At 45.6% G+C, this 27,578-nt stretch overlaps 2 protein-coding genes across 2 annotated transcripts in view; both read left to right on the top strand.

Annotated features, from left to right (window-relative positions):
- Positions 1–264: 264 nt before the first annotated feature.
- Fbxo43 (F-box protein 43) lies at positions 265–11,550 on the top strand. The gene is made up of 5 exons (XM_057792686.1): positions 265–352; positions 1,652–3,059; positions 7,146–7,248; positions 11,004–11,207; positions 11,302–11,550. The coding sequence occupies exons 1-5, from the start codon at positions 265–267 to the stop codon at positions 11,548–11,550; spliced, it is 2,052 nt and encodes a 683-aa protein (XP_057648669.1).
- A 9,532-nt stretch (positions 11,551–21,082) lies between these two features.
- The window catches only part of Rgs22 (regulator of G protein signaling 22), a 94,676-nt gene continuing 88,180 nt past the window's right edge, over positions 21,083–27,578 (top strand). The window contains exons 1-2 of the mRNA XM_057792158.1: positions 21,083–21,202; positions 21,536–21,564. Coding sequence (XP_057648141.1) covers positions 21,178–21,202; positions 21,536–21,564 — 54 coding nt within the window. The 5' untranslated portion in view covers positions 21,083–21,177. The remainder of the gene's footprint in view (positions 21,203–21,535; positions 21,565–27,578) is intronic.

Below are 27,578 nucleotides of genomic sequence, written 5' to 3'. Positions count from 1 at the left end.
CTCGCCCTCCGCGCGGCTCGCCCGGGTGACGACCGTTAGCCCCGCCCGCAGCAGACGGCTCAGGCCTGGAACCGGGGAGGCCCCCAAGTCCAGGAGTAGCGGAGGAAGGCCGGGGAGCGCGGCTGCGGCCGGGCGGAGACGTCCCCAGCGACCTGACTTTCCCCGCAGGCCGCCGGTGCCCTTCCAGCCGTAGCTGTCGGGGCGCCGCTGCGCCGCCCGGCTGATTTGTTCAGGTTTTTCTCTTTAAGGGGGTTGTACCTCGGCATGAACTTTAGAGACAAAGATGAGAGACTTAGTTATTTGGAAGCTTACCTTACTTTGACAAGTGTTAAGAACTCAAGGTTGACTGATGGTAAGACATTACACTTGAACGAACGAGGGCATCTACTTTTAACTAAGTAGTTCTCTGATCTGTTGGACGTCTTTATTTGTAGATGCGAGTTCTGAGCCCTTTATCAGGACCCGTTTTTTAATTATTATTATTTTATTTTTTAAGTGAACATCAGTCAACTGTTGGGTCAGTACAATAAGCCAGGCGACCTGTGGTTGCGTGGATATTTTTAAAGTTTTGAAGTAGGAATTTTGGGGTACAGGAAAGACGAGAATGTCGACATCAGACCAAAGCCTGTGGTTTCTCAGGGAGAGGGCGCATATATGGGCTTCCCACTCTCCAACGGTTTCGGCTTCATTTCCAAATCGTAGGCTGGCGAGGCACCTAGTGGTGAGGTGGCAGAATAGTTACGTTTTTCAGAAGGCCACAAGGACAAAAGCACTCGATCCAACTTCACCAAATTGATTGAACTTAATATTGTTACAGGAGAAAAGGATTTATGAGATGAACATAATTCATTAATATTTAGAAGGCATAAATTGTTTTAAAGTACAATGCAATTTGTTGAAAGCAAGGTTTAATTGTCTTGACCTGGGCATATGTAGAATTTAGCAGTGATCATGAGGGATGGGGTCAAAACTGCCAAAACATGAACAGAGGTTTAAAAATTACTTTGTTCTGAAAAAATGACCCTCTAATATTGTGTTTATCATAGCAATTTTTGTGATACTCATTTTTTACTCATATGCCTAACCAATGTAGCACAGATTCCCTAATCTCCACCGTATAAAGAAAGAATTGACTCCCACAAGTTCCCCACAATGGGCTATGACATGTTTGCATGTCTGTCACACACACCCACAGATAAAGAATAAGAATATTTCAAGAGCCAGGCCGGGGTGACACACCCCTTTAATCCCCGTGCTCTGGAGGCGAAGGTAGGTGTATATCATTGAGTTTGAGGTACCTGGTCTACAAGGTGAGTTCCAAAACAGTTTGATAGAGCTGTTACACAGAGAAGCCTTGTCTCACGGAAAACAAAACAAACAAGAACATTTCAATAAAATATTTGCACAGTGTGTTGCCCACAGTTGTCAAGTAATCAGGATATTTGCCTTCTGGTTTTATAGCAAGGTGCTGTTTTAATTAGGAAATATCTGATGGTATATTATGGGGATTAGTTTTTTAAGTAACTTCTGAAAAAATTATTATATATAATTCCCATTCTCTGTATTTAACACAAATAATATATTTTGGCGTAAGCTGCTTGGCTCATGATTGCAAAGAAAGAATAAACTTGTTTTTACTTTGTTAAAACAGAGAACCTAAAGATGTCCCAAAGGTATTCAGTCAGCCATGGAGCAGGAAGCAAAGAGGACTCCCCTGCTGTCATTGTTAAGAGGTCCAGCCTCAGAGGTTTCTGTTCCACCTCTTCCTTTCAATACAGGGACGGTCATGAGTCGCCAGAGACTCTCAGCTCTCATAAGAAAGAAAAGGACCCAGTGTTATTCCAGGAGCATCTAGAAACCCCATGCCGAGGTTCCGCCAATCCTGCAGTATCTCCCACTCACAGAAAGAAATGTACTTTCCCAAGGAAGGAGAAGGGTGGGAGTCCGGAACTCTGTGAGACTCCTAAAGTCAGAAGGAAAACGTGCTCCTTACGCAGGCGGCTCGACTTATCTTTCGCTCTTCTGAAAGGGGATTCCGATCCACATAGCCGGTCTCTGGAAGGCAACATAAGCCACGTTGTTAGCCTAGAAAAGCGTTTCCCAGAGCAGGACAACTTTAGCTCGTTAGTGACAGAGGATGGCACTTCCAGCAGTCGGAAGTTGAGGTTAAGGTTTTCTCAGCACAAGACTTCCACAGTTGATGATTCCACGGGAGAGTGTAGCTTATTCGGAGTGGAATGTCTGTCTCCAATTCAAGGCAACGATTTCAAAGACTCTATCACACACGACTTTAGTGACAGCAGTTTAAGTGTTAGTGATGAGAATACATGTCCTGACCTGGGCTCCTCTGGTAGCCAGACAACCTCTGGAGCAGAGGTAACCACGTATGTAACTCCAATAAGTAGTCTAATATCAAAAACTAGATTTAAGGGGAGCCAAACACTTTCTTCTTCAGCAGAAGTGAGAGACAGTGTTTCAACACCCGGAGACAGTGGTTTTAGCTCCCTTACCTGGGATAAGTCAGAAGATTCCATTTCTGACCAAGAGGGTTCTTTGCAAGAACTGTTTCAGAAGGGGACTCCCAGAGTGGGGGACCCCGTAAAAAATCCAAAGCATCCTGGAAGGTTGAGGAGACTGTCCACTCTCCGGGAGCAAGGCTCCCAGTCAGAAACGGAGGATGAAAAGCAGATGGTTACTCCCAACCCTGAAGTAAGAGTGGGTGCTGCTTCAGGCATCCCGAAGGGTCAGCAAGGCTCCTGTGAGAAGGTCAGGGATTGGGCTGTAAGCTTTAAGAACTTATCAAATACCCCCGCCTTGCAGTTAGTGCACGAGCTCTTTATGAAAAGCAAAAGGAAGAGATTCCAACAGGAAGATGACCAGGCATTCTTCGAGGAAAGGGATGAGGGGAAAATAGACAGACTGCGGCGTGTTCTGGCTGGACTGATTGGCAAGAAGATGGGCATAGAACAGCTGGATATCTTGACAGAATTACAGTATCGAAATTTGAAGCATATTTTAACTATGATTTTAGATTTCTTGACTTCAGAGAGTTTGTTCAGGTAAGAAATAAAAGTTGCTCATGGAAGAAAACGTTCATCATCTTTTAAACTGATATTTGTTTTGTTGTTTTTCTGTCTTCGGTTGTATTACCCATATCAGAGGTTGGTTAAGTGACCTCCCTAGTAGAGATTGCTAAGTAATTCCTTCTATTTAAAAACAAAAATAAAAGATGGATCTAATGGTATAGGCCTGTAATCCCAGATACTGAGAAACTGGGGCAGAAGGGTTACTCAGGTTCTGGTTCAAGGTCAGGAAAAGAAAAATTAAGATGATGATGGTGGTGGTGGTGGTAGTGGTGTATGTATGTAGAAGCCAGAAGTCAATCCATAGTCTTCAATATTTCTTCATGGCTCTCTACCTTACTTTTTGAGACAAGGTCTCTTACTGAGTGTGAAGATCACCAATTGGGCTGGGCAAGATTCCAGGATCCTCCGCATTCCACCTCCCCAACTGGGATTACAAGTGTGTGCCAGGCCTTTTATGTGACTGATGATGGCCCGGATGCAGGTCTTTTGCTTACACAGCAGGCACTTTGCCAACTGAGCTATCTCCCCAGGCTCCTACCGTGTGTGTGTGTGTGTGTGTGTGTATGTGTGTGTGTGGGAGAGAGAGAGAGAGAGAGACAGACAGACAGACAGACAGACAGACAGACAGACAAATGGTCAGATAGACACACAGAAAGAGAGACAGGCAGACAGAGACACTCAGACAGGGTCTCTTGTATCCCAGGCTAGTCTTGTACTCACAATGTCGTTGAGGATGACCTTGAACGCCTGATCTTCCTGCTTCCACTTTCAGGTCCTGGTATTACAAGGTGTGTGCCACCATGCCCAATTTATGCCACAGAATTTTTTAAATGTTTTATTTAAAAGTTCACATCCCATTGTAAATACAAATTGTTCTAAAGTTATGACACTTGATCAGAAATAAGAGAAATTATAGTAACTGAGAAACTATCACAAATAATGAACATTATTATTTCTTCCCAATTCTTTTTTTTTTTTTTTTTTTTTTCTTTTTTGGTTTTTTCGAGACAGGGTTTCCCTGTGGCTTTGGAGCCTGTCCTGGAACTAGCTCTGTAGACCAGGCTGGTCTCGAACTCACAGAGATCCGCCTGCCTCTGCCTCCCAAGTGCTGGGATTAAAGGTGTGCGCCACCACCGCCCGGCTTCTTCCCAATTCTAGAATTTAAGAAAAATAGCTAGCTCTCATTTTAGAATATGGATATATGCCTTGTTTCTTTTTTTTTTTCTTTTTTTTTTTTTGGTTTTTTTCGAGACAGGGTTTCTCTGTGGCTTTGGAGCCTGTCTAGCTCTGTAGACCAGGCTGGTCTCGAACTCACAGAGATCCGCCTGCCTCTGCCTCCCGAGTGCTGGGATTAAAGGCGTGCGCCACCATCGCCCAGTGCCTTGTGTCTTTGTTGCTGACAGAGCAGAGAAAGACAGCTGTGTTTGAGTGATTAGACTCTGCAGAACTCTGTCCACAGACACTGTGGTCGACTCTACGGCACTTCATGGTTACAGAGAACAGCGGGGGTTTAGGGATGAAGGAAGGGGATCAGAATGACAATGCTGGCAGTGTGTGGGGCCCAGGGCTGTCACAAGGCAGGGCACCTCCGTTGTCATGTCAGCGAGGACAGGCAGAGCATAGGGAGCCTGTGCAGTGGTCAGAGGACCTCTCATGGACATCATTTCTCCCCTTCTACCTGTGGATCTTCAGGCTCGGTGGCAAGTATCTCCTGCCTCGTGAATCTCTTTCTCCACAGGAAGATGTGAAGTGTGGATTAGGTCCGTGTTGTTTTTATAGCTACTGCTCCCACTGACCTTTCTCCCACACATCTATTTTAAGCTATTGTGGCAAGTTATACATTTTGTTGCTGGTGTCTGGTGTACCTGTGAAACATCTCTAGATAAATTAAATCTCCTGTAATAATCCAGAAACAGATGGAGGTCTGCCCCCCTGGGCTCTCTGCTCTTTCACCCAATATCTTCATGAAAACTCTTAATGTTCGGCCATCTTTCAGAGTATGTTTGGTAAAGCACATGTTGGTGTAACCCAGACGGATAACATGTGCACACACCCATGCATTGGTGTGTGCCTTTCAAAGGTGTCTAAATATTAGCATGGCTGAACACAGGAATGTTGGCATATCTCAGTACAGGGAAGTCAGGATGTTGGGTGACAATTTGGGTGGCTGCTTGTGTGAATCACTCGTACTGGTTGTACTTCAGTGATTTCTGCCCCTCCCTCCCTGTGGAGCTGTTTGTCACAAAGGATATGTGTTTATGGTCTGAATGGTGCTCTTCTTGGTAACATGAGCGATGATGAGATAGTTATGGAGAAGAGTGTGTGTGTGTGTGCATGCTCGTGCATGCCATGACAGTCACGGAGGCCAGAGGACCACGTGTGTATGTGTGCATGCATGCTCGTGCATGCCATGACAGTCATGGAGGCCAGAGGACCATGTGTGTTTGTACTCATGCATGCCATGACAGTCACAAAGGCCAGAGGACCGTGTGTGTGTATGTGTGTGTGCACAAGTGCACGTGCTCGTGCATGCCATGACAGTCACGGAGGCCAGAGGACCGTGTGTGTGTGTGTGTGTGTGTGTGTGTGCATGCGTGCTCGTGCATGCCATGGCAGTCACGGAGGCCAGAGGACCGTGTGTGTGTGTGTGTGTGTGTGCGCATGTGCATGTGTGTTCGTGCATGCCATGGCAGTCACGGAGGCCAGAGGACCGTGTGTGTGTGTGTGTGTGTGTGTGTGCATGCCATGGCAGTCACGGAGGCCAGAGGACCACTTTGTGTGTGTGTGTTGTGTGTGTGCATGCCATGACAGTCACGGAGGCCAGAGGGCCACTTTGTGGAAGGACCTCTCTACTTCCACCTGTATGTGTGATCAGACTTAAGTTGTCAGGTTGACAGGACACTCGCCGTTATCCACTGAGCCAACCCGTGGTTCCGGCTCCCCTTTTAATGGGTGACTTTCTCCCCACCTCCTTGAGAGGTAGAGCACACAGATTTACTTAGAGAGGTGATGACACCTGCAGTGGCCATGGCGACGTGAAGTAGTGTTGACAACTGGAGAGTTGCCCGGGCCCTCGAGGTGAGAGCCTTCTTTCTCAGTTTCCTGGTCTCTTTCCCTGACTGGCTAAATTAGGAAGAGAGAGAAAGGCCAGTTAACATTTCTTTCACTAAGTGTCTGAAGCTGGTCTCCAGCTGCATCCGTCCTACCTAAGCTTTATGAATAAAATAGGGACACTCTTGGCAGCAGGATGCTCTTTAGCCTAGAAGCAGCAGCCTGTATCACTAAGGGCGCTGTGCACAGTATAGCTATTATTTGGCACTTAAGTGAAGGGTTCTTCTTAAGTTGATTTGGCCAAAAGTGACAGAGATTGGCTAGATACAGGAACGGAAGAAAGCTTCTCATACTAGATGGTAATCATGTGCTGCATGTTGATTTCAAAATTTATAGTGGAATATCACATGACCCTAATATCCCAATGGCTCATGTCTGCTTTATAATTTTTGCTGTTGCTGTATCCCAGCCTGGCCTTGCATTCACGGCAGCCCTGCCTCATCTAACCAAGTGCTTGGATTTCAGGTCTAAACCACCATTCATGGCCTATGTTGGCTTACAGGGCTGGCAGCATGGTTCAGCAGGTAAGAGCACTTGCCGCCAGTCCTGCCAGTCTGAGTTCAATCCCCGGGTCCTACACTGGAGAAGAGAACCCAGTTTCACTGGTTGTCCTCCGACTGGACTCAAGAACCATGACATGTATTTGCCTTCCCCTGCTCCTAATACCTACTAAATAAATAAATGAATATATTTTTTAAAAAAAAATTAAAGGGATGTAAATGAAATGGCAATCCGTCAAGTTGTCACTATGTGCTTAGTATTTTAATAGGAATTCTTTCATATGGTAAATGAATCTGAAGCAACGGGTTGATCAAATCATATCATTAGGTAATTTTAACCTTAAATTTCCTGTTCAAGACCTTTCAAATTATTTTTATTATTGGTTACCTTATAAAAAATTTCAACCTTTGGAGAATATGCAGTAACAGCCTGACTTGTTTATTGTAGTGTTTGGAACGTCAGCAGAAACTGGCGTGAAATTGTGGCTCAGGATAAAAAGGCAAATGAGAGGCGGAAACTTTATATCATACAGCTGAAATCCAATACTCAGGTAACGGGGGAATCCTGCCCGAAGTGGTTTGTAGCCGGTAACTCCACGTTGCTGAGCACCACGCTTGGCCTCTCTCACTGTGAATCTTTCCCAATTAGCAAGCATTCCCTGAGAAGTTCTCCTTTTCTGAACTACTTCCAGATCGTCCATCAAGTATGTCGGGGAGCAGCTTTGACAAGGATACCACTTACCAGGGTAGGGGCATGAGGATTAGAAAAATGTTAAGTAGGAAGAAGAGAGATAAGAAAGAGTCCCTGAGACACAGGCTAGAAATGGGAGCACATCTCGGCAAACACTGAGTGCTGAGTCACCTGCATTCCTTTTCCATACACTTTAATCCCCATTACAGCAGGAGGAGAAGGCAAAAGGCTGCTTTAACACGATGCAAAGGACAACTAGGACAGTCGCTTGCTTTAAGACAGGTGCACTGTCTGGCTTCTTAAAGGACTACATTTTTTCCTTATACATTTTTTTCTTATTTTAGTTTGCTAGCAGAGCTCCTTCAAAACACAACAAACTTCAAAAGTACAGCTGGATTCTAGGTTTCTAACAAAGCTCATGACCCTCCTTGCCCCGTCTGTGGATAGTGTCTGACTCTATTCCAGGCTTTCTTAAAACTATGCAATCATGATGGCCTCAAACTCATGGTAGTCCTCCATCCTTCCCTTCCTGAGTGCTGGGATTACAGGTTTGAGATACCACAGTAGGCCTCTGGTCTCTGCTTCTATTTCTTGTATTTCTAGGTAGTGCACTCTCCAGTCTCTCAGCACTAGTCCCACTCCCCACCACCCTCTCTGGATCTCTCTCCTGTCTTATGACCATAACTACATCACCATTTATGGTGAATCAGACGTGGGCATGACCCAGAGGCCATGTGAAGGGTCTTATGACATGTACCCTATTGTTAAGCTTTTGTGTTTTCTTTTTTGAGAGGATCTCACTGTGAAAGCCTGGAACTCTGTATGTAGACAAGGTCAACCTTAAACTTGTGGCAATCCTCCTGCCTCTGTCTTTTGAATGCTGGGACTATGGGTGTGTACTTAGTGTGTTTGTATGTGTGCACATATGCATGTGTGCGCATGTGTATGTGCACACGTGGAGGCCAGAGGCCAATGTCAGGTGTGCTTGTCTGTTGCTCTCTACCTTACTTTGGTGGCAGAGCTTCCCTCAGTGAACCTGGAGCTCTGCAGCTTGGCTTAGCTGGACTCCTCCTAACTCGAGGGACCTGCTTGTCTCTGCCAGGCCAGGACTGGAGTTACAGGCATGAACCACTTTGGCCAGCTTCTACATGAGTGTTGGGCATCCAAACTTAGCTCCCCATTCTTGCACGAATCCTCTCCTTACTGAGCCGGCTCCCAGACTGGGTTCCATGTAACTCACTTGGTCCCTCAGCTGGCCTTGAACTCCCTGATCCTCCTGCTTCTCCCTGTAGTGCCAGGATTACTGCATGTGCCATCACGCATGCACACGTACTGTCTTATGTGTCTTCCTGTGGGACTTTCTCCCAGACTTAATGATTGCCAGGTCTATCGCTGCCTCTCTCTGTGTCTGTCTCTCCCAACCTCAGTGTGTCTCTACCTGTGTCTCTCCTCTTGGTGTTTTTCTCTACAGATTCTGGATTTATTTTCCCTTATTTGCAAGGACTGTGATCTCCTCTGCTTTCCATCAATTCTGCCTTTCCTCCTTTTCCCCAGAGATCACTTCCCAGACCCTGTGCCCTCCTATTCCACAAGAGCCCATAAATTTATGCCTGGCCTATCTTGATGAGCCACTAGCTAAAACTTCTAGAAACATCTCAAAATGAAGCTGTTTGGTGATTTTCCTCAGGTTGTACAGAAAGGTGTCTCAGAAAGGTGCTAGGCTGGGAACATTCACTAGGAGCAGAGCCTCTTCTGTCCTCCATCATTAGAGCAGTGTGGGCGCTCACTGGACCGGGATCAGTGCCCCCCCCCCGAGGCCTCATCTCTTCCTCACTGTTGGCACACACTGTGGAATGAACGACCCTTAGACAGCTCCATCTTCACAGAGGCAGGTGGGTCTCTGGGTACGGGCCAGGCAAGTGTGAGGCCAGCAGGACTACAGGCGGGAGAACTATGTTTTATAGACGGTCAGCAGGCATGAACACGTGCCTTTGCAGGTTGCTTTGTCTCTTAAACTTTAAAAACAAAACCAGAAGAACTGCGGCCAATTCGACATCCCATAAATACTTGCTAACTGAATGGCTGCTGCCTCTCAGTTTGCTTCCGCTGACACTTTGATTCATCTTGGGGTGCATGCACACTGCACTCCTCAGGGTCAGGGTCCAGCAGGTGTCCTTCCAGGGAGCTCTTGATTGGGCACTGTGGCCTATGCTACAAATAACAGAAATGTCATAAAGACAGTCCGCCAGCAAGTTCAATATACGCACCTGCATCCGAGCTCTAACTCCGACGTCAACAGCAGCCACTGCATGTGTTCTAAAACCTCCACTAACTGAATCCCCTACCCCTAGTCTACTGTACTTCCTCATGTGTTAGTTCTCCTGCTGGGGCCAATTTCAGCCCGGGAAGCTCCCGGGAGAAGCAGCACAGTGACAGCTGAGTTGTAAGGAAACTCATTCATGCGTTCACCTCCATAGTTGGTTCGTCCAGTTTGCTTTTAAGAGGAACCTTTTCCCATTGCAGCCCTAACAAAGTACAAGACTGTACAGATTACTTATCGAACATGCTTTTTTCCTAATTATTTTTTCCAGTTTTATTGAGGTATATAATTGACAAAAGGACAGTGTATACTTTTTAGGTGTACAAGCCAATTAGCACACTTCTTGACTGCACATTTGAGTAATGTGGGATCTCGTTCATACGAGAGATGCTTTTGCTCCTTATTTTAAAATATCGAGGCTGTATAAGACAGCCATAAAAGTGAATCAGAACCAGATCTTTGCAAGTCAGCCACAGACACGGGGTTATGTGATGTCAGCCATCCTCGCGTCTGTCCACCATGTGCTTAAGGTAAGAGCGTGCAAAGATTCCATGGCAGGCTTTGAAAAGAGTCTCCCCTCTCCCCCAAGTTTGATCTTGGTTTAAAAATGGACTGCAAACTATGGTTTGTAGGACAAGTCCTTTCTGTCCCCGCGATTCTCAAAGTAAGTTGGAACAGCATTTCTCTTCGGTATTTCTGCTGTGTGCACAGAACTGAGCAGCTGTGGTCACACAGCATGCAGACTACCACAGAGCTGTTACAGCATTCGATTCCTCAGAGGAGAATTTGTCAGTAATAGACAAATGGCTTAAATGAAAAAGTAATTGATCATCTCCAAAATATACATGGAGAGAGAGAGAGGGAGAGAGAGAGAGACAGAGACAGAGAGACAGAGAGACGTGGGGGGGGGAGGTCAGGACAACTGTAGGGATCTGGCTCTTGCCTCCCTTCCACCTTGCTGGTGCAGGAGCTCTCTTGTTTGGGCTGCTGTGCTGTAGAGCTCCTGGCCTTCCTCCACTGCTCATCTCACCCGGAGGAGTGCACCACCACCTCAGGCTGTCAGGATGTCATGGCTAGCACACTTACCCGCAGAACCATCTCCAAACCTGCTTTCTTTGACTTAAAAGTTAGGTGGGAAAAGATTGCCTGTCCCCCAACTCTCCCACCCCCCAAAAGAGAAGCAGTCCTGGGAAAGTCCTGGGCATAACCCACTCCTAGACATTGAACTCCAGGCCAGGCAGGAAGCTGCCCTGACTTGGAACACTTGCGGTGTTGATTCTCTGTCTTTACTGCAGGCGGCTGTGTTCCATGTTCAGGATGCTGCCACTCGGCTCCAGCTTCTCAGTCGCTCAGCTTTAAGACCGGTGCAGGCACAGGCGCAGGCACCCGCTTCTCAGACCGAGCAGGTGCCAACTGTGTCCCCTTGGGGCGATGTTCTGACTCCTGTAGCAAGCTCTTCTCTCACCCACCTGAGGAGTAAACAGGAAGAGTATGTTAAGGTGAGTATGGACCCTAAGTTGTTCGAAATAGAGTTTGGAATAAAGTGACCACTGGTGTCACACCGGGAGACTGAGTGTCGTGCTTCCACCGCAGGTTGCCAGCACGCTTTTCAGTGATGAAGCTTTAAAACCTTGCCCAAGGTGCCAATCCCCCGCTAAGTACCAGCCGTATAAGAAAAGGGCTCTGTGCAGCCGTTTGGCCTGTGGCTTTGACTTTTGTGTGTTATGTCTATGTGCTTATCATGGGTCTGAAGAATGTAGAAGGAGGTCGGCGAAGCCACGAAGTCGTAAAGATGTTCTCCCAGGGAGTGCCCAAAGCAAGCGGAATTTAAAACGGCTCTAAAGAGACTAAGGAAACAATCCCCGTTGGCCCGTGTTCTGTCTGACTTAAAATTATGGCTGTTTTGAACACATGCAAATCTTCCCGTTGATGATAGATGGTGATTATTTATTTTTCTGTTTTGTATATGTTACATTGTACGCTATTATATATTTTCTTTAAAGTGATGAGTTTGAGAGAGTTTTATTTTACTACATTATATCCTCACTTTCAATAACTTAATGTTTTAAATAAAGAATTTTCAGGGTTTTTACAGGTGTGTTTTACTGCTTTATGTAACTTTTTAAATTTGTGCATTTTGTAACTGTGTTGAAATCCTCAATTGTTTTTCTTTTAAAATATTTTCGAAATAATTTGAAAAATATTAAACTTTAGGCCAATGTACTTACAGGTTTAGAAAATGAGCTAATGGCTGAAATTAAATATAAATAAAATGTTTTTAGAGGTTCTATCAAATATAATCCATAATTTCAATCTTTCTCTTATTTGCTATTGTAGTAGACTTTTGGTTCAGTTAAATTTACTTAATAACTTAAGTGTCAATTATGGAGATGCTGTAGTTACTCATGCAGTAAGTTACTCATCCAATAAGTCACTCATACAGAATTTTATTAACAACTCCTTGTAAGTTACACATTTATAATTAAGTGATTAAAATTCTGGAATTATAGTCACAGATTCTTGTCATTTTGTAAAATTTGGGCTAGGTGGAAAAGATGGGTTTTGAATGGGAAAATGTATGAAGTTATTGCTAATAGACACTATAATTTATATGTGTTTATAATGTGTCTTTTTCCAAGAACAATTTCAGTGGCAAAAGAGCTAAATTTTATTGTTGAAAAATTAGTATAAGAAAGGACCTTTTTTGTTTGTTTGTTACTTCGAGACAGAGCACTGTGTAGCTCTGGCTGTCCTGGAAGTCACTCTGCAGACCAGGCTCACAGAGATCTGCCCGCCTCTGCCTCCTGAGTTCTGGTATTAAAAGCATGTGCCACTACAAGAGGGGATTTTCTTTTAAAAATGATTTTATTTATTTTTATTTTATATGCATTGGTGTTTTATCTGCACACGTATCTGTGTGAGGGTGTCGGATCTCCTGGACCTGGAGTTACAGACAGCTGTGAACTGCTGTGTGGGTACCGAGAGTTGAACCTGGGTCCTTTGGAAGAGCAGCCAATGTTCTTAACTATGAGCCACCTCTCTACAACCATAAGAGGGAAACTCTGACAACAGATTTAGAAACTGTGTGCTTGGTAACTGTTGCATGAACAATGTGTGTGTTCACACTACACACATATGTTTAAATGTCCTTAACACGTGATTTAGGAAAATAATTGTGTTTTAAGTAAATATATATTTTATTTTAAGATTTATATATATATGTTCTATTTTAACATATATATATATTTTTTTTCTATTTGACTCTAAGTTGAACATCTCCCCCCCCCCCTTTTTATTTTTCTTTTGACAGACTTTTATTTTACTTTGTAGCTCAGGCTGGCAAGGAAGTTACTACATAGCCAGGTTGACCTTGAGCTCTAGGCAATCCTCCTGTCTCAGCCTACTGAGTGCTGGGATTGCAGGCCACCACCATCTTGGAGTCTGTTTAATTCTGCACCAGGGCCAATTTACTAACGTTTACTGTGATCTTCGCTGTTTCCCGCATAGAGGCTTTTAAATGTACTTTAGGAATTGACTTCAGTCTGGTTCTGTTACTGCATGGCACCCCCTCTTTGCACTTCCTCTCTTGATCAGCTTACTCACTGTCCAGCAGTCTCTCACTGACAGCCCTGGGAAGTGGCTCACAGACCCCAAATGTGACAGCAATTCATGTTGCTGCTCATATGGAAAACTGTGGTAGATGTGCCCAGGCCTTGGTCCTGAATGGACCATGGAGTCAAGGTCTAAACTGCTCACCAGACTGTCTGCCTGAGCACAGACACACTTGAGAGGGCTCTGTCCTCCCTCACCGTGATGCTGAGGTGATTGTCTCTTCAGCCCGGAGAAAATCATCTCATTCCTTCTACTGTAACAGGAGGCTGGGGGTCAGGCAGGCGACTGTGTGAGGTCAGGACGATGGCAGAGGCAGTTACTGTTTGTGCAGGACAGCTCTGTTTGAGAACTCAAAACTTGTGTGTTTACAATGCCTTAAATGGGAGATGGCTTTGGCATTTAACAATTTTCTTGACTTGCTCGGGAAAAATTCTAATTACAAATAATTCTACATGAGTAATTTCTGCGTTCCTGTGCGGCTTAAACAACTCTGTCAATCAAAACGTCAATGAAGCCGGACACGGTGGCAAACTCCATTATCCCAGCATGGGAGGGGCAGAGGGAAGGAGCAGGAGCCCATCCTCATCTCTGCTTCCTCAACACACCTGAGGTTGACCTGGGCTGCCTAAGATCCTGTCTCAAAAACAAAAACTGAAACAAAAAGCAACAATCCCCCTCAAAACACACAACTTAAAGCAAGGGAAACAAACCAAAGCCATTGTGATCATGTTAGCAATCCCCAGGCCGCTAATCTCAAGACAAACACAGTCCAAGGGCAGTGCCTTCCTAGGGGTACAGGAAAGCATATTTAAATATAGCATAACCTTTTAAAGAATTAGGTTTTCTTGTGAATTTATTGATTTAAATTGCAAAGTATTAAAAGTATTTTTATGTTGCTAGCTTTTAAAAACCAACAACAAAACAAGTCAAAACAAAACCACTACAGGTTCTCCTGTGGACCAGGCTGGCTACGCTCTGTATGGAGTCAAGGATGGGCCAAGGACCTGTAGGTGCGTGCTAGCATGACTGGTCTACGGGCTGATGGCAGACAAGGCACACTTCTAGTCCAAGAGACATTTATTTTAATATATTTGTATTAATTTTTTTTAGAATTTCATACGTGCATACAATGTAATTTGATACAAGAAACATTTTGATACCTTGGCACGGTGTTAAACTAAGTTCTAAAATACGTTTATTTTAAACTGTGTATATTCGTGTCTGTGTATGGGTATGTGCACAGGAAGGCAGGGGCCCGAGGCGGGTGGAGTTAGACGTGGTGGGATACCCACCGTGGGTGCTGGGAACTGAACTTGGGTCCTTTGTGAGGGTCGTACTTGCTCTTAGCCTCTGAGCCATCTCTCCAACTGCCAAAGCTAAGTTCTAGTCCCTTGGCTTAGGCAACTGTATAAATCACAGTTATAAATTCACGACACAAATATTTACTGAAGACTTGGGCACTTAATAAATTACATTCCTGTTCATGTTATTTCTTTAAATTATTTCTGTTTAAAATAGCATTTTTTTCTTTTTTTTTTAATTGATTTTTTGAGCTCTACATTTTTTTCTGCTCCTCTCCCTACCTCTCCCCTACCCTTCAGCCCTCTCCCATGGTCCCCATGCTCTCAATTTACTCAGGAGATCTTGTCTTTTTCTACTTCCGTAAAATAGCATTTTAAAGGATCAAATTACCCACTCATTTCAAACTCTTGAGCAGCAGTTAACTTTTCAAAGAGAATACTAAAATCTTCCACTAGGGGGCACCAAAGACTTATTTATAGTGATAAGGGCCTTTTACAAGTAAATTCAGCTTTTATGAATTTGACACAAACTATGGCATTTCCAAATAGAGGAACTGTTTCTTCATTTTTTTTTTTAAAAAAGTCTATGTAGAATAAATTTGGGAAATAGCTATTACTCAGTTATTTTGTCTGGCTTGAGCGTGTATAACATTTTCCAGGATGCTAACAGAGAGAACACTCACTTGGTGGAGCCAGGTGTGCACTTTGACCACGTTAACTCACCCACTAGACGTGCACTCCTGGCCCCCTCATCACAGACTGGGGAAATGCGCGGATGAGTGTGCACTGCGAAAATGGTGTCATGCTGTTTTCCCTCCAGCGGTTCCATTCCTGCAGGGGTGTGGGGGGGGGCGAGGAAGCAATGTGGGTCCACGGTTTAGCACAAATAACCTGGAGCCAAATGTTTTCTGGAAACATCCGTGGTGATGTCAGGATGTGACTAAGTTGTAAGAGCTAGTTAGTAATAATCCTGAGCTATTGGCCAAGCGTTTATAATTTATATTAAGTCTCTATGTTGGCTATTTGGGAAGTGGTGGGCAGGAAAGAAAAGTCTTAACTGTACTAGTTCCAGCGAATCCCATGCTTTTCCTGCCTCTGTCATTTGTGCAAACATTCATAGACTTAAAAGGGGTTATTTGTTTAGGGCATATTTATCGAACATTTACTGTATCACGGTGAACTTTGTTGTAGCTGCTAGAGGTATCAGAGATACCATATTCATTCAAAATAATCCCTTAAGGGTACCAGAGAGATGACTCAGGGGTTAAGTGCATTGGCTGGCCTAGAGGACCTATGTTCAGGTTCCAGCATTATCTGGTAGATAGATCACAACAGTCTGTCCCTCCAGTTCCAGTGGATCTGATGCCCTCTTCTGGCTTCTGTAGGCCCCAGAATATGTGGCACACAGACATGCAGGCAGGCAAAACACACTACACATAAAATTATCACTGAGAACTTTCAAATTTATTTTCAAAAAGGAAAGCAAGTTTGGAAAGAAGAAACACAAGGTGAGGGGAGAAAAGAGAAAAACAGGAAGTGCGTTCTTTAAAAGAAAGTATTTTATATGATGAGTGTTTGCCTGCATGTATGTCTGTGCACCATGTGCATGTTTTATGGTCAGTGTTTGCCTACATATATGTCTGTGCACCGTATGCATGCATGCCTTATGCCCAAGGAAACCAAAAGAAAGCATTGGATCCTCCAGGACTGGTGTAATCGATGGTTGTTAACTGCCACGGGAGTGCTGGGAATCGAACCCAGATCCTCTGAAAGAGCAGCCAGTGCTGTTAACCAGTGAGCCATCTCTGTAGCCCCAGAAGAAAGTATTCATTACCTTGTGAAAACGACAACATCCTAGAGTAATCTCATGGGTGTGGAACAGAGACAAACAGAGTGAGCCTGAGCCCGCAGGTCCAGGTGGCAGCTGACCTGGGTAAATTATGAAATTGCCTAATGAATATCTTAAACTATGTTCTTCCAAAAATTATGAACTGTTAATTTAGGAAGTGTGAAAAATTCACCGGCATTTTCCAACTAAATATCATATGGGTGTGGGTGACTGTTTTCAGATATGGATAAGGTAGGTTAATCTAAACAGCAGGAAAAGATCATAGCAATCAAGAGAAGCGTGGAGGCACTCCGTTGTGGTCTCTGCGGAAACTGTTGCATGGGAAGCTGAAGTGGGTGAGCTAGCGGCCAGTACACATCCCACCCTTGGGACTGCCTTAGGGAGCACCCAGTACTCATCCCATCCCTGGGACCGGCTTAGGGAGCACAGTTGTCTCTCTCTGACTGGTGCTGAGTTAGAAGCACGGACACAGTTATGGAAGCCGACAGTCATGACCAAGTTCAGGCCATTCTGAGCCAATTACTGCCAAGATTGTGTTTTAACCCACAAGGCAGATTGCTGCAGGAGTTTAGGTCAGAGATTATTATAATATTAGGTAACTTTTTGTTCATTCCGATATATAGATGCTTGGCTGTGTTCAATGTCCTGTCAAAAACTAAATCACCATCAGAATTAATGTGGATCTTATCCTTTGGTGCTTTATATTCGTTCACACTCAATAAAATTGGGGATGGGGCCTAAGTTGGACTCTGTTCCTCCAAATGCAAGGAAAGGCTGCCCTTGCATCATTAGGCAGCAGGTGGGAAGCTTGAACAACCTGCTCAACTGCCAAGGAAACAGTCTCTCACACACATACAGCTGTGTATGGGGTAATCGTGAAGTCAGTGTGGTTTCTCCTCCTGATCAGGCTACCCAAACCTGCCCTAATGCCCACTGAGTTCAGAAGCTCGGCTCTGCTGGCATTTGGTGGCAACCCATATGGGAAACCTGTAATTTTTCTTTCTTTAGAAAGTTAATATGGTGGCACTTCTACCCAGTTTGGCCACATGGCTCCCTGCTGGTGGTTTCAGTGTTTTGGGGAATTCAGTGAGACTCTCCTGGGCTCTCGAAGGGGAACTTCACATATACGAGCTCTATGCCAGATTCTCTTAAGTGCTTTGGAGTTTCTGATTTTATTTTTCTAATCAGAAAATAATAAACTGAATTCCCATTCATGTAGATGTTATTCCTAAAGAAGACGTGGGTTTTAAACTATCTTGAATGTTTACAGATTAATTGCAGGAGAAAAAAGACATTAAAGACAACCCTACCTAGGGCTTGCCATGTGGATCGGGGAGGCAGGATATAATGCACCAAAAGTCAGGAGAACCTAGTCATCAAGGAGATGCCATAAAACCAGGGAGAATGTCACTTCACACCCAAGGGACCAGCATCATGGTCAGGTGATAAGTGTTGGCCAAGGAATATAGACTGTTATAACCATATGATAATACTGTTTATTCATAAAAAAGTACAAAGTACCTGAGCCTTGAAAACATTAAGTGAAGGAATCCGACATGAAAGATCGTAAGTGATGTGATCCCATTACAGGAAATATCTAGATTGGATGTGATAGGCACGGAAGCTAGGCAGGGTGTATAGAGATGGGGATATATTTTAAGGATTGTGCTATTTCTTTGAGGTGTTAGAAATGTCCTAACTTTGTGCTGATTGTGCATTTCTGAACATGCTAAAAAAATACCAGTGAATCCTACACATAAAATGAGTGGAATAGGTGGTATATGAATTATATATCATTAAAGTTAGTATCAAAAAATAGTTCAAGCATTTGGGTTCAAGTTACTGTCTTTGTGATCCCCGTATTTTTTAATCGTGGGAGTCTTTTTGTTGTTGTTCTTTTGTTTTTGTTTTTGGGAAAAGGTCATACAATTTAGCCATCTGCCCTAGTGGGTTGCTATTGCTGTGATGAAACACCATGACCAAACGCAGCTTGGGGAGGAAAGGGTTCATTAGGCTCACACTTCCACATCACTGTTCATCACTGAAGGAAGTCAGGACAGGAACTCAAAGAGGGCAGGAACCTGGAGGCAGGAGCTGATGCAGAGCCTTGCAGGGGTGCTGCTTACTGGCTTGCTCCTCAGGGCTTGCTCAGCCTGCTTGCTTTCTTATAGTCCAACGATAGCACCATTGGACTGTGCCCTTCCATTTCAATCGGTTTTTAAAAATGCCCTACAAGCCTGATCAAATGGAGGAATTTTCTCAGTTGAGGCTGTTTCTTCTCTAGTGACTCTAGCTTGTGTCGAGTTGACATGAAAGTAGTTAGTGTCTTTGGAATGTGAAAAGCGTATTAACAGGTGTCTGTACATTTCCTTTTTATTATTTTACCTCTCTAGATGTGTTTTCTAAACTAGAATCTAAGAACAATGCGGAAATGCTGTTCTATTCAGGTTCTTGTTCAGGGTTTAACACTAACTTACCCATGTGGCTGTCTGACCAGCACGGACAAGCATTGCCTCTGAGCAGAGCTCTGTGTGGATGACTGCAATGAAGAGGAATTCCAGAAGTTGTGTCAACAAGAAGCCACCCCACGATGGGCTCATGATAACACGCATGGTGCCGAGGGAGAGGCTGGCATACAACACAGCCTCCGAAATGCCGGGAGTTTACAGTCCGGCGCACGCTGCTCGCTCCAGTGACTTTGACGTTACTGTGGCTTTAAGGTGTGGGTTTGCATCAAACATACAAGAACAAAGGGAACGCCCAAGACAGGACTCCATGGGAACACACATATGGGAGGAGATGTTCCCGAGCTGAGTCTAGAAGAGTCCTCCTGGTAAAGAAAAGGCAGGAGGGTTTCTGGTGATAGGAACACACGCACACGCATGCACACACACACGCATGCACACACATGCACGCACACACACACACACACATGCACACGCACATACACACGTGTGCATGCCCATTTGTATTCCAAGCTGATATCCCACATTCTGCAGAGCCTTGTCAATTGCAAGCTCAAAATCTTGGTTCTTCTTTCACTGAGGCCCAAGGCCCTATAAAGCCTTCTGTATGGCCACTGATGACAATACCTTTGGTTGTTCAGACAGAAATCTCCAAATACCTCTTTCCCGCATCCAACTTCTCAGATCTTCTAGGCACTATTCTTTATGTGTATTTGCCTAAGTGTGTATACGACACCCATGTGGGAGTTAGCAGAAGCCAGAAGAGGTGTGGGATCACCTGGAGCCGCAGTTCTGAGCCGCCACGTAGGTTCTGGGTCCTCTATGCTTGTGACTGCCAAGCCATCCCTCAGTTCACCCTCAGCTCTTGCCTGCCACATCTGGACAGCATCCAACGTGGCACTTTGATCATAAAAGTTACCTGATAACACCAGACTTAGTGGGTCCACACCGACTATGAGGAACCCCACTCCTGTCTCTCCTCACCTCCCTTGGTTTCATCTGACTCTGCTTTAGTCTGGCAAGGGAGGGTTTCACTTTCGTCTTTTCCCTATGTCATACTGAAGGAGCAACAAACACAACCAGCCAGGCAGGTGCCCCACTTCCTTGTAGCACAGGCACCCACTGTCTTCAGGGCACACAAACACCTGCCTCACACCTAGGAGGCAAACACGGAGCCACTGAGGGTTTGTAAGGAGGTCAGATTGGCACATAGGTAGCTGGTTTTGCTTTCAGCATGGATATGGATTTCAGGAGAGCTCCTAGCTGGAAGCAGGACTAAGGCCGCGTGGGACTGTGTGCTAGTGGGAACAGGGCAAAGGTTCCAAATGCAGAAACCCTTCAAGGTGGAACTGGCTGGGTCCAATGCTCGACTCGATATAGGGTCTGGAGGGAAAGTTTTAGGGGGAGCTCCCAGGTTCCTGGCTTGAGTCACTTGGCGATGTGCCCTTTAAAGATTGAACTCCTGATCATCCTGCCTCCACCTTCCTAGTGTGGTCTTTGAGTGTCTCTGCCACAACCCTGCCCAAAAGATGAAGCTCAGAGATCAGGCTTGGGGTCTGGGTGTGAGTGGGATGTGGGGGGATAGGGTGGGGTGGAGTGTTTCCTTCTAGGCATTTGTGTTGAAGGCATTGCTGGGTACATTTTATAAAATAGTTTTAATATATATATAAATTATTGGTTTAAATTTTTTCTTTTTCTTTCTTTTTTTTGTCTTTCTTTTTCTTCCTTCCTCCCCCCCCCCCTTTTTTTGGATTTAAGTATTTTTTTCCTGTGGTTTTGCTTCACTGTAGCCCCGACTGGTCTTAAACTCTATGTAGCTGAGGACACCCCAGGCTCTTTTATCCTGTTTTTCAGAACACGCATTACAGGATAATCTTAATTTGTGGTCCCCTACAGGGGTAACTTTTACTGGACCGAGTTCATGAGAACGCAGCGGTCCTAATACGGAGCCAGGGACATTATCTTTGCCACAGGCGTCTGACCAAGTGTGTGATTCCACTAAGAACACCGGGACCGGGGTGGAAGCGTCCGCTTCGCTGCAGCTGCGCAGTCGCATTTCCCAGCTCGCGAGCGCAGCGGTCTCCACAGTAACGGCCATTCCCCGGCCGCCACCCGCAGCCCAGCCCCACATTGTCCAGCTCCACGGCAACAGCGGGCGCGCGGCAGCAGGCAGCCCCAGGCCGGGCCGCAGGGCGCCCGTCGCTCCCAGACAGCGGGACCGGGCAGCGGGCGCCCCGACGGCATGCCGGAGAAGCGGCTCTCGGCCGGTAGGTGGGACCCCACGCCCCGCTCCCGCCCCCGCTCCGGTCCTTCTCCCGCGCTGCTCTAGCTCGCCACAGTCTCCATTTGCAGCTGGGAGTCTTAGGCTAGCTCCAGGGCCACCGTGGGTTCCAAGTCAGAGTCCAGAGACCTCTCCTCCCTACCTCCACGTTGAATATTCTAGTTTAAAAATCTAATCCATGAGCGAATAATAAACATTTTACTGAGTTCACCCCGAGGATGCAATAGGTGCTGCCCTACTTTATCAGAGAATTTCATTTAGTCTAGAAGGAAGTCAGATGGATCTGAGTGCGAAAATGTAACGTTTTGTCTCGTTTCAGACCCGCCAAATATTACAGAAGAAGAATTTGTAAGTAAATTTAGAGGGGCTACTTAGTATCCCGCCCCCCGCCCCCCACCTGGTTTTTGATTTCATAGAAAAGATTAGATCGCGGGAGAAGCACGGGCTTTTCCTCTTCGCCATTTCAGTAAACACAGGGGCGAGAACCACACACAGGATTTTTACATGCTCTGCTGATTTGTGCGTGGACGTTAATTATCGTCAAAACTGTTTCCTGTAAAAGACGCGTTTAATTTCTCCGTGCTCCCAGAGTCTCTGGCAGCGCAGGCTTATCCCCATGGTTTTGTTGTGTGCTTGGCAGTTCCTGGTTGCCATAAACATTAGTATAGAAGAAAAGGGGTCAATTTAGGGATAGGGTGGCTCACATTTATAATGCCAGCATCAGGGATGGTTGGCAAGAGGATTGGGAGTTCAAGGTCATTCTTTTTTCTTTCCTCCCCGCCCCCCCCCCTTTTTTTTTCCCCCGAGATAAGGTTTCTCCGAGTAACAGTTCCAGCTTTCCTGGAACTCTGGCACTAGCTCTGTAGACCAGGCTGGCCTTGAACTCACGGAGATCCACCTGCCTCTGCCTCCCGAGTGCTGGGATTAAAGGCGTGGGTGGCCACCACCACCCAGCTAAGGTCATTCTTTGTGACATAGCAAGTCCAAGGTTACATGAGACCCTGTCTTAAAAAATAAAAACCTGGGCATGATAGTGTGCCTTTAATCCCAGAATTTGGGAGGCAGAGACAAATGGCACATCTCTGAGTTCGACGCCAGTTGGTCTACGGAGAAAGTTCCAGAACAGCCAGAGCTACATAGAGAAACCTGCCTCAAACAAACAAAAACCTAAATAAATAATAACAAAACAAATTTAAAAACCCTTAAAACAACCAAACAACCAAAACAACAACAACAACAACAACAAAGCGGTCCATTTATAATTGTTTAAATTTTTTTCTATACATGGTTCTCAGGTAGAAATTTTGGAGAAACTGAGCATCCTAACTGAGCATCTGCAAACACACATCAGTTGGGAGAATACTCTTTGGAACGCGTTCTGTGAAGCCCATTCCTTATCTGAGGAACTCACCCAGGGTCCAGCTGGGCACCAGCAAGGCTTATTTTAAGGTCTGAGTCAGAGCTCCGACCACTTCCATTATTTGCAATGTCCTTCACTAGTTATTTCTCTTGCTGACTGATATCTCACTTACTTTTGGCTTTTCATTCAACAGTCATGAGTGACTGTATACTCAAAGTATTGTCCAAAATGCTGGGGTTAAATTTCAACACATTTACAGTCCAGGGGGGCTTAATAATGGAGAGAGGAATACGTCAGCTGATCCTGGAAGAAGGGTGGAGGAGGGGGCTGGAGGGAGGAGGAGGCTGAAAGAGTAGCTCCAAAAGTCTCTCCACACTGATATACAAGTACACGCAGTACGTCAGAAGTGCTCTAGCATATTGGCTAAGTCCCGTTTAGTGGGAAATTGAAGTTACTCCAGGCACTAAGCCGGAAGCGCTCTTCAGTGCTGCAGGATTTCTGAGCCAGCTGGTCCTTTCCAGCGCAGCTCCCCCCTGGGCGTCTTAAGAGCACTTAACTCACCACTTAACATTAGAGCATCTGTGCTCTGAGACTCTGGCCTGGTCACACTCCCCTGGGCTTCGCAGGTACCCACTGTCTTCCTTCCGGCACTCGGATCTGTCTTCTTCCCCCTTTCCAGCTTCCTTTCCCCTCTCCCGTGAAACTGTTGTCCCTCGGGCTCTGTTCTCCAGAACTTTGAGAGTGAGCTCCTCTTTTGTCCACACCGTCCCACCAGCCCCTCTGCTCATCTCTTAAATCAGTGTCTCGCTATAGAACCTGTGCTGGCCTGGAACGTGCTGTGTCTGCAGCTCAGTATGACGTCAGACTTTCCATCCAGCTGCTCCATCCATGCTGGGATGGGTTACAGATGTGCGCCACCACACCTGAGTCCAGACACCGCTTCTGATGCCCCTGCCTACCCAGTGAGCTATCAGGATGTCCCCACATCACCTCTCCAGACCGCTTCCTCCTGCTCCCCAGCCCCCAGTTCGGCTTTCCCATTGCTTGCTTGTATTTTGGTTAATGGTATACTGGGTATACCCAGCTCTCTTTCTTTATGCCTTGCCTGCAAGCATCCACCTCTGCCTCCTTCCCTGGCTGCGCCTTCCTCTGCATCTGCACACCTGCTGTTTCATCTCAGGCTCCGTGCCCAGGCAGAGCTTGGCTGTAGTCCTAACGGGTATGACCGCTTCTCAACTGTATGTATTCCTCTCTCAACTGTAGCTTTTCTTTGTCTAACCCGTAAAGTGCAAACTTCTGTCCATCAGGTGTACTGGATTCTGTCTCATCTCTCCTCCCATGGCTCATACTGCTGTTAACCCTTTCCTGAGTCCCACTGTAAGGAACTTGATTAGTAGCTGGTATCCTTGAATGCTGACCACAGACTAATATTTAACCCCAAGACAGCCCTGTGAGGTGAGTGATGGCTACTTCCCGCATTTCATAGAGGAGGGAGTCAAAGTCCACAGAAGTTAACCACCACTGAGGCCACTTATCTAGTAGCCCACAGAGCCCTTCGGGCATTCAGTTGTCCTTAGTCTGGCCTCCCGAGACCCCTGCTGTCTGCGATGAGCCTCACATCCGCCCTGTTCTGAGCTCACAGAGCACGTCCACGTGCCTCCGGCCCCAGCCAAGCTGCCCTGTTTTGCCTCCTGCCTTTGCTGTCCGTCTGACTGGGTTGCCCTTCCCCATTTGTTTCACAGTCTGGCACATTCCTTCCGGCTCAGCTCATCCCCACGAAACCTTCCCAACCTAGCATCATGCAGACTGCCTTGGCGCTCTGGACAGCTTCCCGTGGAAGCCAGCCTGTGACCAGATTCTCAAACTTACATGCTCAACCAAGTGTTGGCTATTTACTTAAATAATTAGCCCGCCTCGGACACTTGCTTGGCCTTGCTTCTCTGAAGTGCGATGGTGGTGTTCTCATCAACAAGCTATGTATTCTTAGAAAAAGTGGGGTAGGGACCCTCAAGCCTTGTTTTTTGTCTCTCCTGAAGTTAGTTAAACTGTCACGTGAATTCTGGTTGGTAGGCTGTAAGTAGCACTGTTGTGCCCAGCCCTGGAGAGCTGATGTTTACAAAGTCACGTGACTGGCCCCTTTGTCACAGCCTTGTTATTGTGGTCAAGCCACATTCAGATGCTGGGTTACTGAGATTCTGAAATTCATGTAAGTATAGGAAGGGAGAGAGAGCCAGTTTTCTTCTCGCTTGATGGAACCGTGATCTGAGGCTGGCATCTTGAGGATAACAGAGTCACGTGATCAAAGGGAGCCTCAGTGACAGTGCGGAAATGTTCTACGTCATTTAGGAAGCGGTGCTTTGGTGTTCCAGTGTTTATAATAACCTTCACCATATTTTCTCAACCACTAATCCAAAACTCCTTTGTTGTTACGGATGTCTACAGAAGAGCTTAACCTTCCCCTGGGGTCTTCGCTCTCAAAGCAGGGAGTCATATGTTTGGAATCAACTGCTTGTCTGCCAGGGACATCAGATATATTGAAATCCCTGTTTTTAGGTGGCAGGCTTGTTTGGGGGCTGAGTCTTGCTATGTAGACCTGGCTAGCTTGGAACTTTAAGTAGACCATACTGTCCTTGGACTTGCTATGTAGACCTGGCTAGCTTGGAACTCTATGTAGACTATACTATCCTTGGACTTGGTATGTAGCAGGCTGATCCTCCTGCCTCTGCCTCCCATGTGCTGGGCTGTGGCATAAATCATCATGCCCAGCTATTGACATATTTTATGTATAAATTTTGAAGTCTCGTAACAAAACTGCGGGCTGGCACTGTCTTGGTACCCTTATATTTCCCAAAGCACACTGTACAGAGTGTCTTACTCAGATGATTAGTTTGGCTCAGTGGATTGTTATTTCATTTGTTTATTTTAGGTTTTGAGATGGGGTGTCAGGTAGTCTGAGCTGGTCTCTAACTCTGTGTAATGATGACCTGAGCTCCCTATCCTCTGGCCTCTGCCTCCCAAGTGCTGCAGTTATAGGCACGTGACACCCACCCCGCTTAACGGCTTCATTGTGTTTGACTGGGCTTCAAGAATTTTCTTTGGGAAAACACTACAAAGGATGAATATATTTTTATGTCCTTTGTGGAGCATTTTTTGTTTTGTTTTGGTTTTTCAAGACAAAGTTTCTCTGTAGCTTTGGTGCCTGTCCTAGAACTAGCTCTCGTAGACCAGGCTGGCCTCAAACACACAGAGATCCACCTGCCTCTGCCTCCTGAGTGCTGGGATTAAAGGCGTGCGCCACCACTGACCAGCTGAGCATATTTTTATTTATGGAAATGATACATGAGTTCTTGCAAAGAAATAATGCTGGTAAGTGAATGTTTCCCTCACTACTTGCGATCCTGGCTCCTCCTCTTGCTTTCCCAGAGCATCAGCTCCACAACACAGATCCCCACGGCAGAGGCCTGCGTGATGCTCCACAACACAGATCCCCGCGGCAGAGGCCTGCGTGTGGGTTATCTTGTCACACATGCAGTGTGCACACAAAGTCAAGTTTATGAGTGGCTCCTGAACCAGGAGTGGTGGCACACGTCGTTAATCCAGCACTCGGGAGGCAGAGGCAGACGGATCTCTGTGAGCTCAAGGCCAGCCTGGTCTATAGAGCGAGTTCAAGGACAGTCAGGACTACACAGAGAAACCCTAACTCAAAAAATCAACATAGATAGATAGATAGATAGATAGATAGATAGATAGATAGATAGATATAGTATTTTTAACAGTAAGACATAGTACATTAAGCATAACAAGGATTTAAATATCTGAGTTTTAAATCCTGAACTTTTTTCCTCTTGTGTGTCTTAAAAATAATTTGTTTGTTATGGGAAAAATCTTTATAAATAAAAATCTTAACATTTTTAAGAAAATAATTTGTTGGAACTATGGAAATAGGTGTATCATGTTCCAAAATATGTGGATATGTGTGTGTATGTGTGTTTGTGTGTGTGTGTGTGGTACAGGAACACTCAGAGGCTGGAAGAGAGCATTGGATCCCCTGGAGCTGAGTTACAGGTGGTTGTAAGCCCCCTGATGGAATGCCGAAAATCAAACTTGGGTCCTCTGCAAGAGCTGTGTAAGTTTTAGCTGCTGAGGCCCCTGTCGTGTGTCTGTGTGTGCGTGTGTGTGCCTGTGTGCTTGTGCTCGTGCATGTGCATGCATGCATGTGTGTGTGTTTGTGCACTTGTGCGTGCACGTATGTGTGTGTGTGTGCATGTGCATGCGTGTGTGTAATTTTTTTGTTGAAGGTTTTCTTATATATAAAGTCCATAGTTTCATTGGCTTTAAAAGCAGGTAAGGGGCTGGAAAGATGGCTCCGTATCTAAGAGCACTGACAGATCCCCCAGAGGAACCAAGTTTGATTCCCAGCACACATGGCGGGTTGCAATGACCTGTAACTCTAGTTCCAAGGGGTCTGATGCCCTCTTCTGGCCTCTTCAGGTATTGCATACAAGTAGTGTACAGACCCTTGCAGGTTTTATAACTATAAAACAGTTATATACTAAAATAAGATAAAATAACATTTAAAAAATTTTAAATTGAGTTAAAATTGCTTAAAATAAAAACAGTTTGTAAATAGAAAATATGTCTTTATCTTACCAGCAAATTAAAAGGGACTTTAGCCAGGTGGGGTACCACATAGCTGTAATCACCGCACTTGGGAAGTGGAGGCAGGAGGATCAGGACTTCAAGGTCACCTCCAACACAGAGAGTTCGAGGTCAGCTGCAGCTATACTAGACCCTGTGTTAAACAAACAAAAGACCTTGAGGACCCAAATGCCTGCTGTGATGGTCTGAGTGAGAATGGTCCCCATGTTTTAATTCCTGGTCCCCAGTTGGTGAGCTAGTTGGAAAGGAGGAGGAGTGGCCTTATTGGAGGAGGTTTGTCACTGAGGGTGGGCTTCGAGGTTTCAGAAGCCCATGCCACCCCCACGTAGCTCTCTCTGTGTCT

Source organism: Chionomys nivalis, chromosome 17, assembly GCF_950005125.1.
Source record: "Chionomys nivalis chromosome 17, mChiNiv1.1, whole genome shotgun sequence".
Taxonomy (NCBI): domain Eukaryota; kingdom Metazoa; phylum Chordata; class Mammalia; order Rodentia; family Cricetidae; genus Chionomys; species Chionomys nivalis.
The sequence above is the reverse complement of the archived record's forward strand: the minus strand, read 5'-3'. Positions and strand labels throughout refer to the sequence as shown.

Coding starts and splice junctions, on each gene's coding strand:
- Fbxo43 (XM_057792686.1), top strand. CDS start 265: ATGAACTTTAGAGACAAAGATGAGAGACTTAGTTATTTGGAAGCTTAC. Junction 7,249..11,003: donor AGCTGAAATCCAATACTCAG/GTAACGGGGGAA, acceptor TCTTTACTGCAG/GCGGCTGTGTTCCATGTTCA. Junction 11,208..11,301: donor AACAGGAAGAGTATGTTAAG/GTGAGTATGGAC, acceptor CTTCCACCGCAG/GTTGCCAGCACGCTTTTCAG.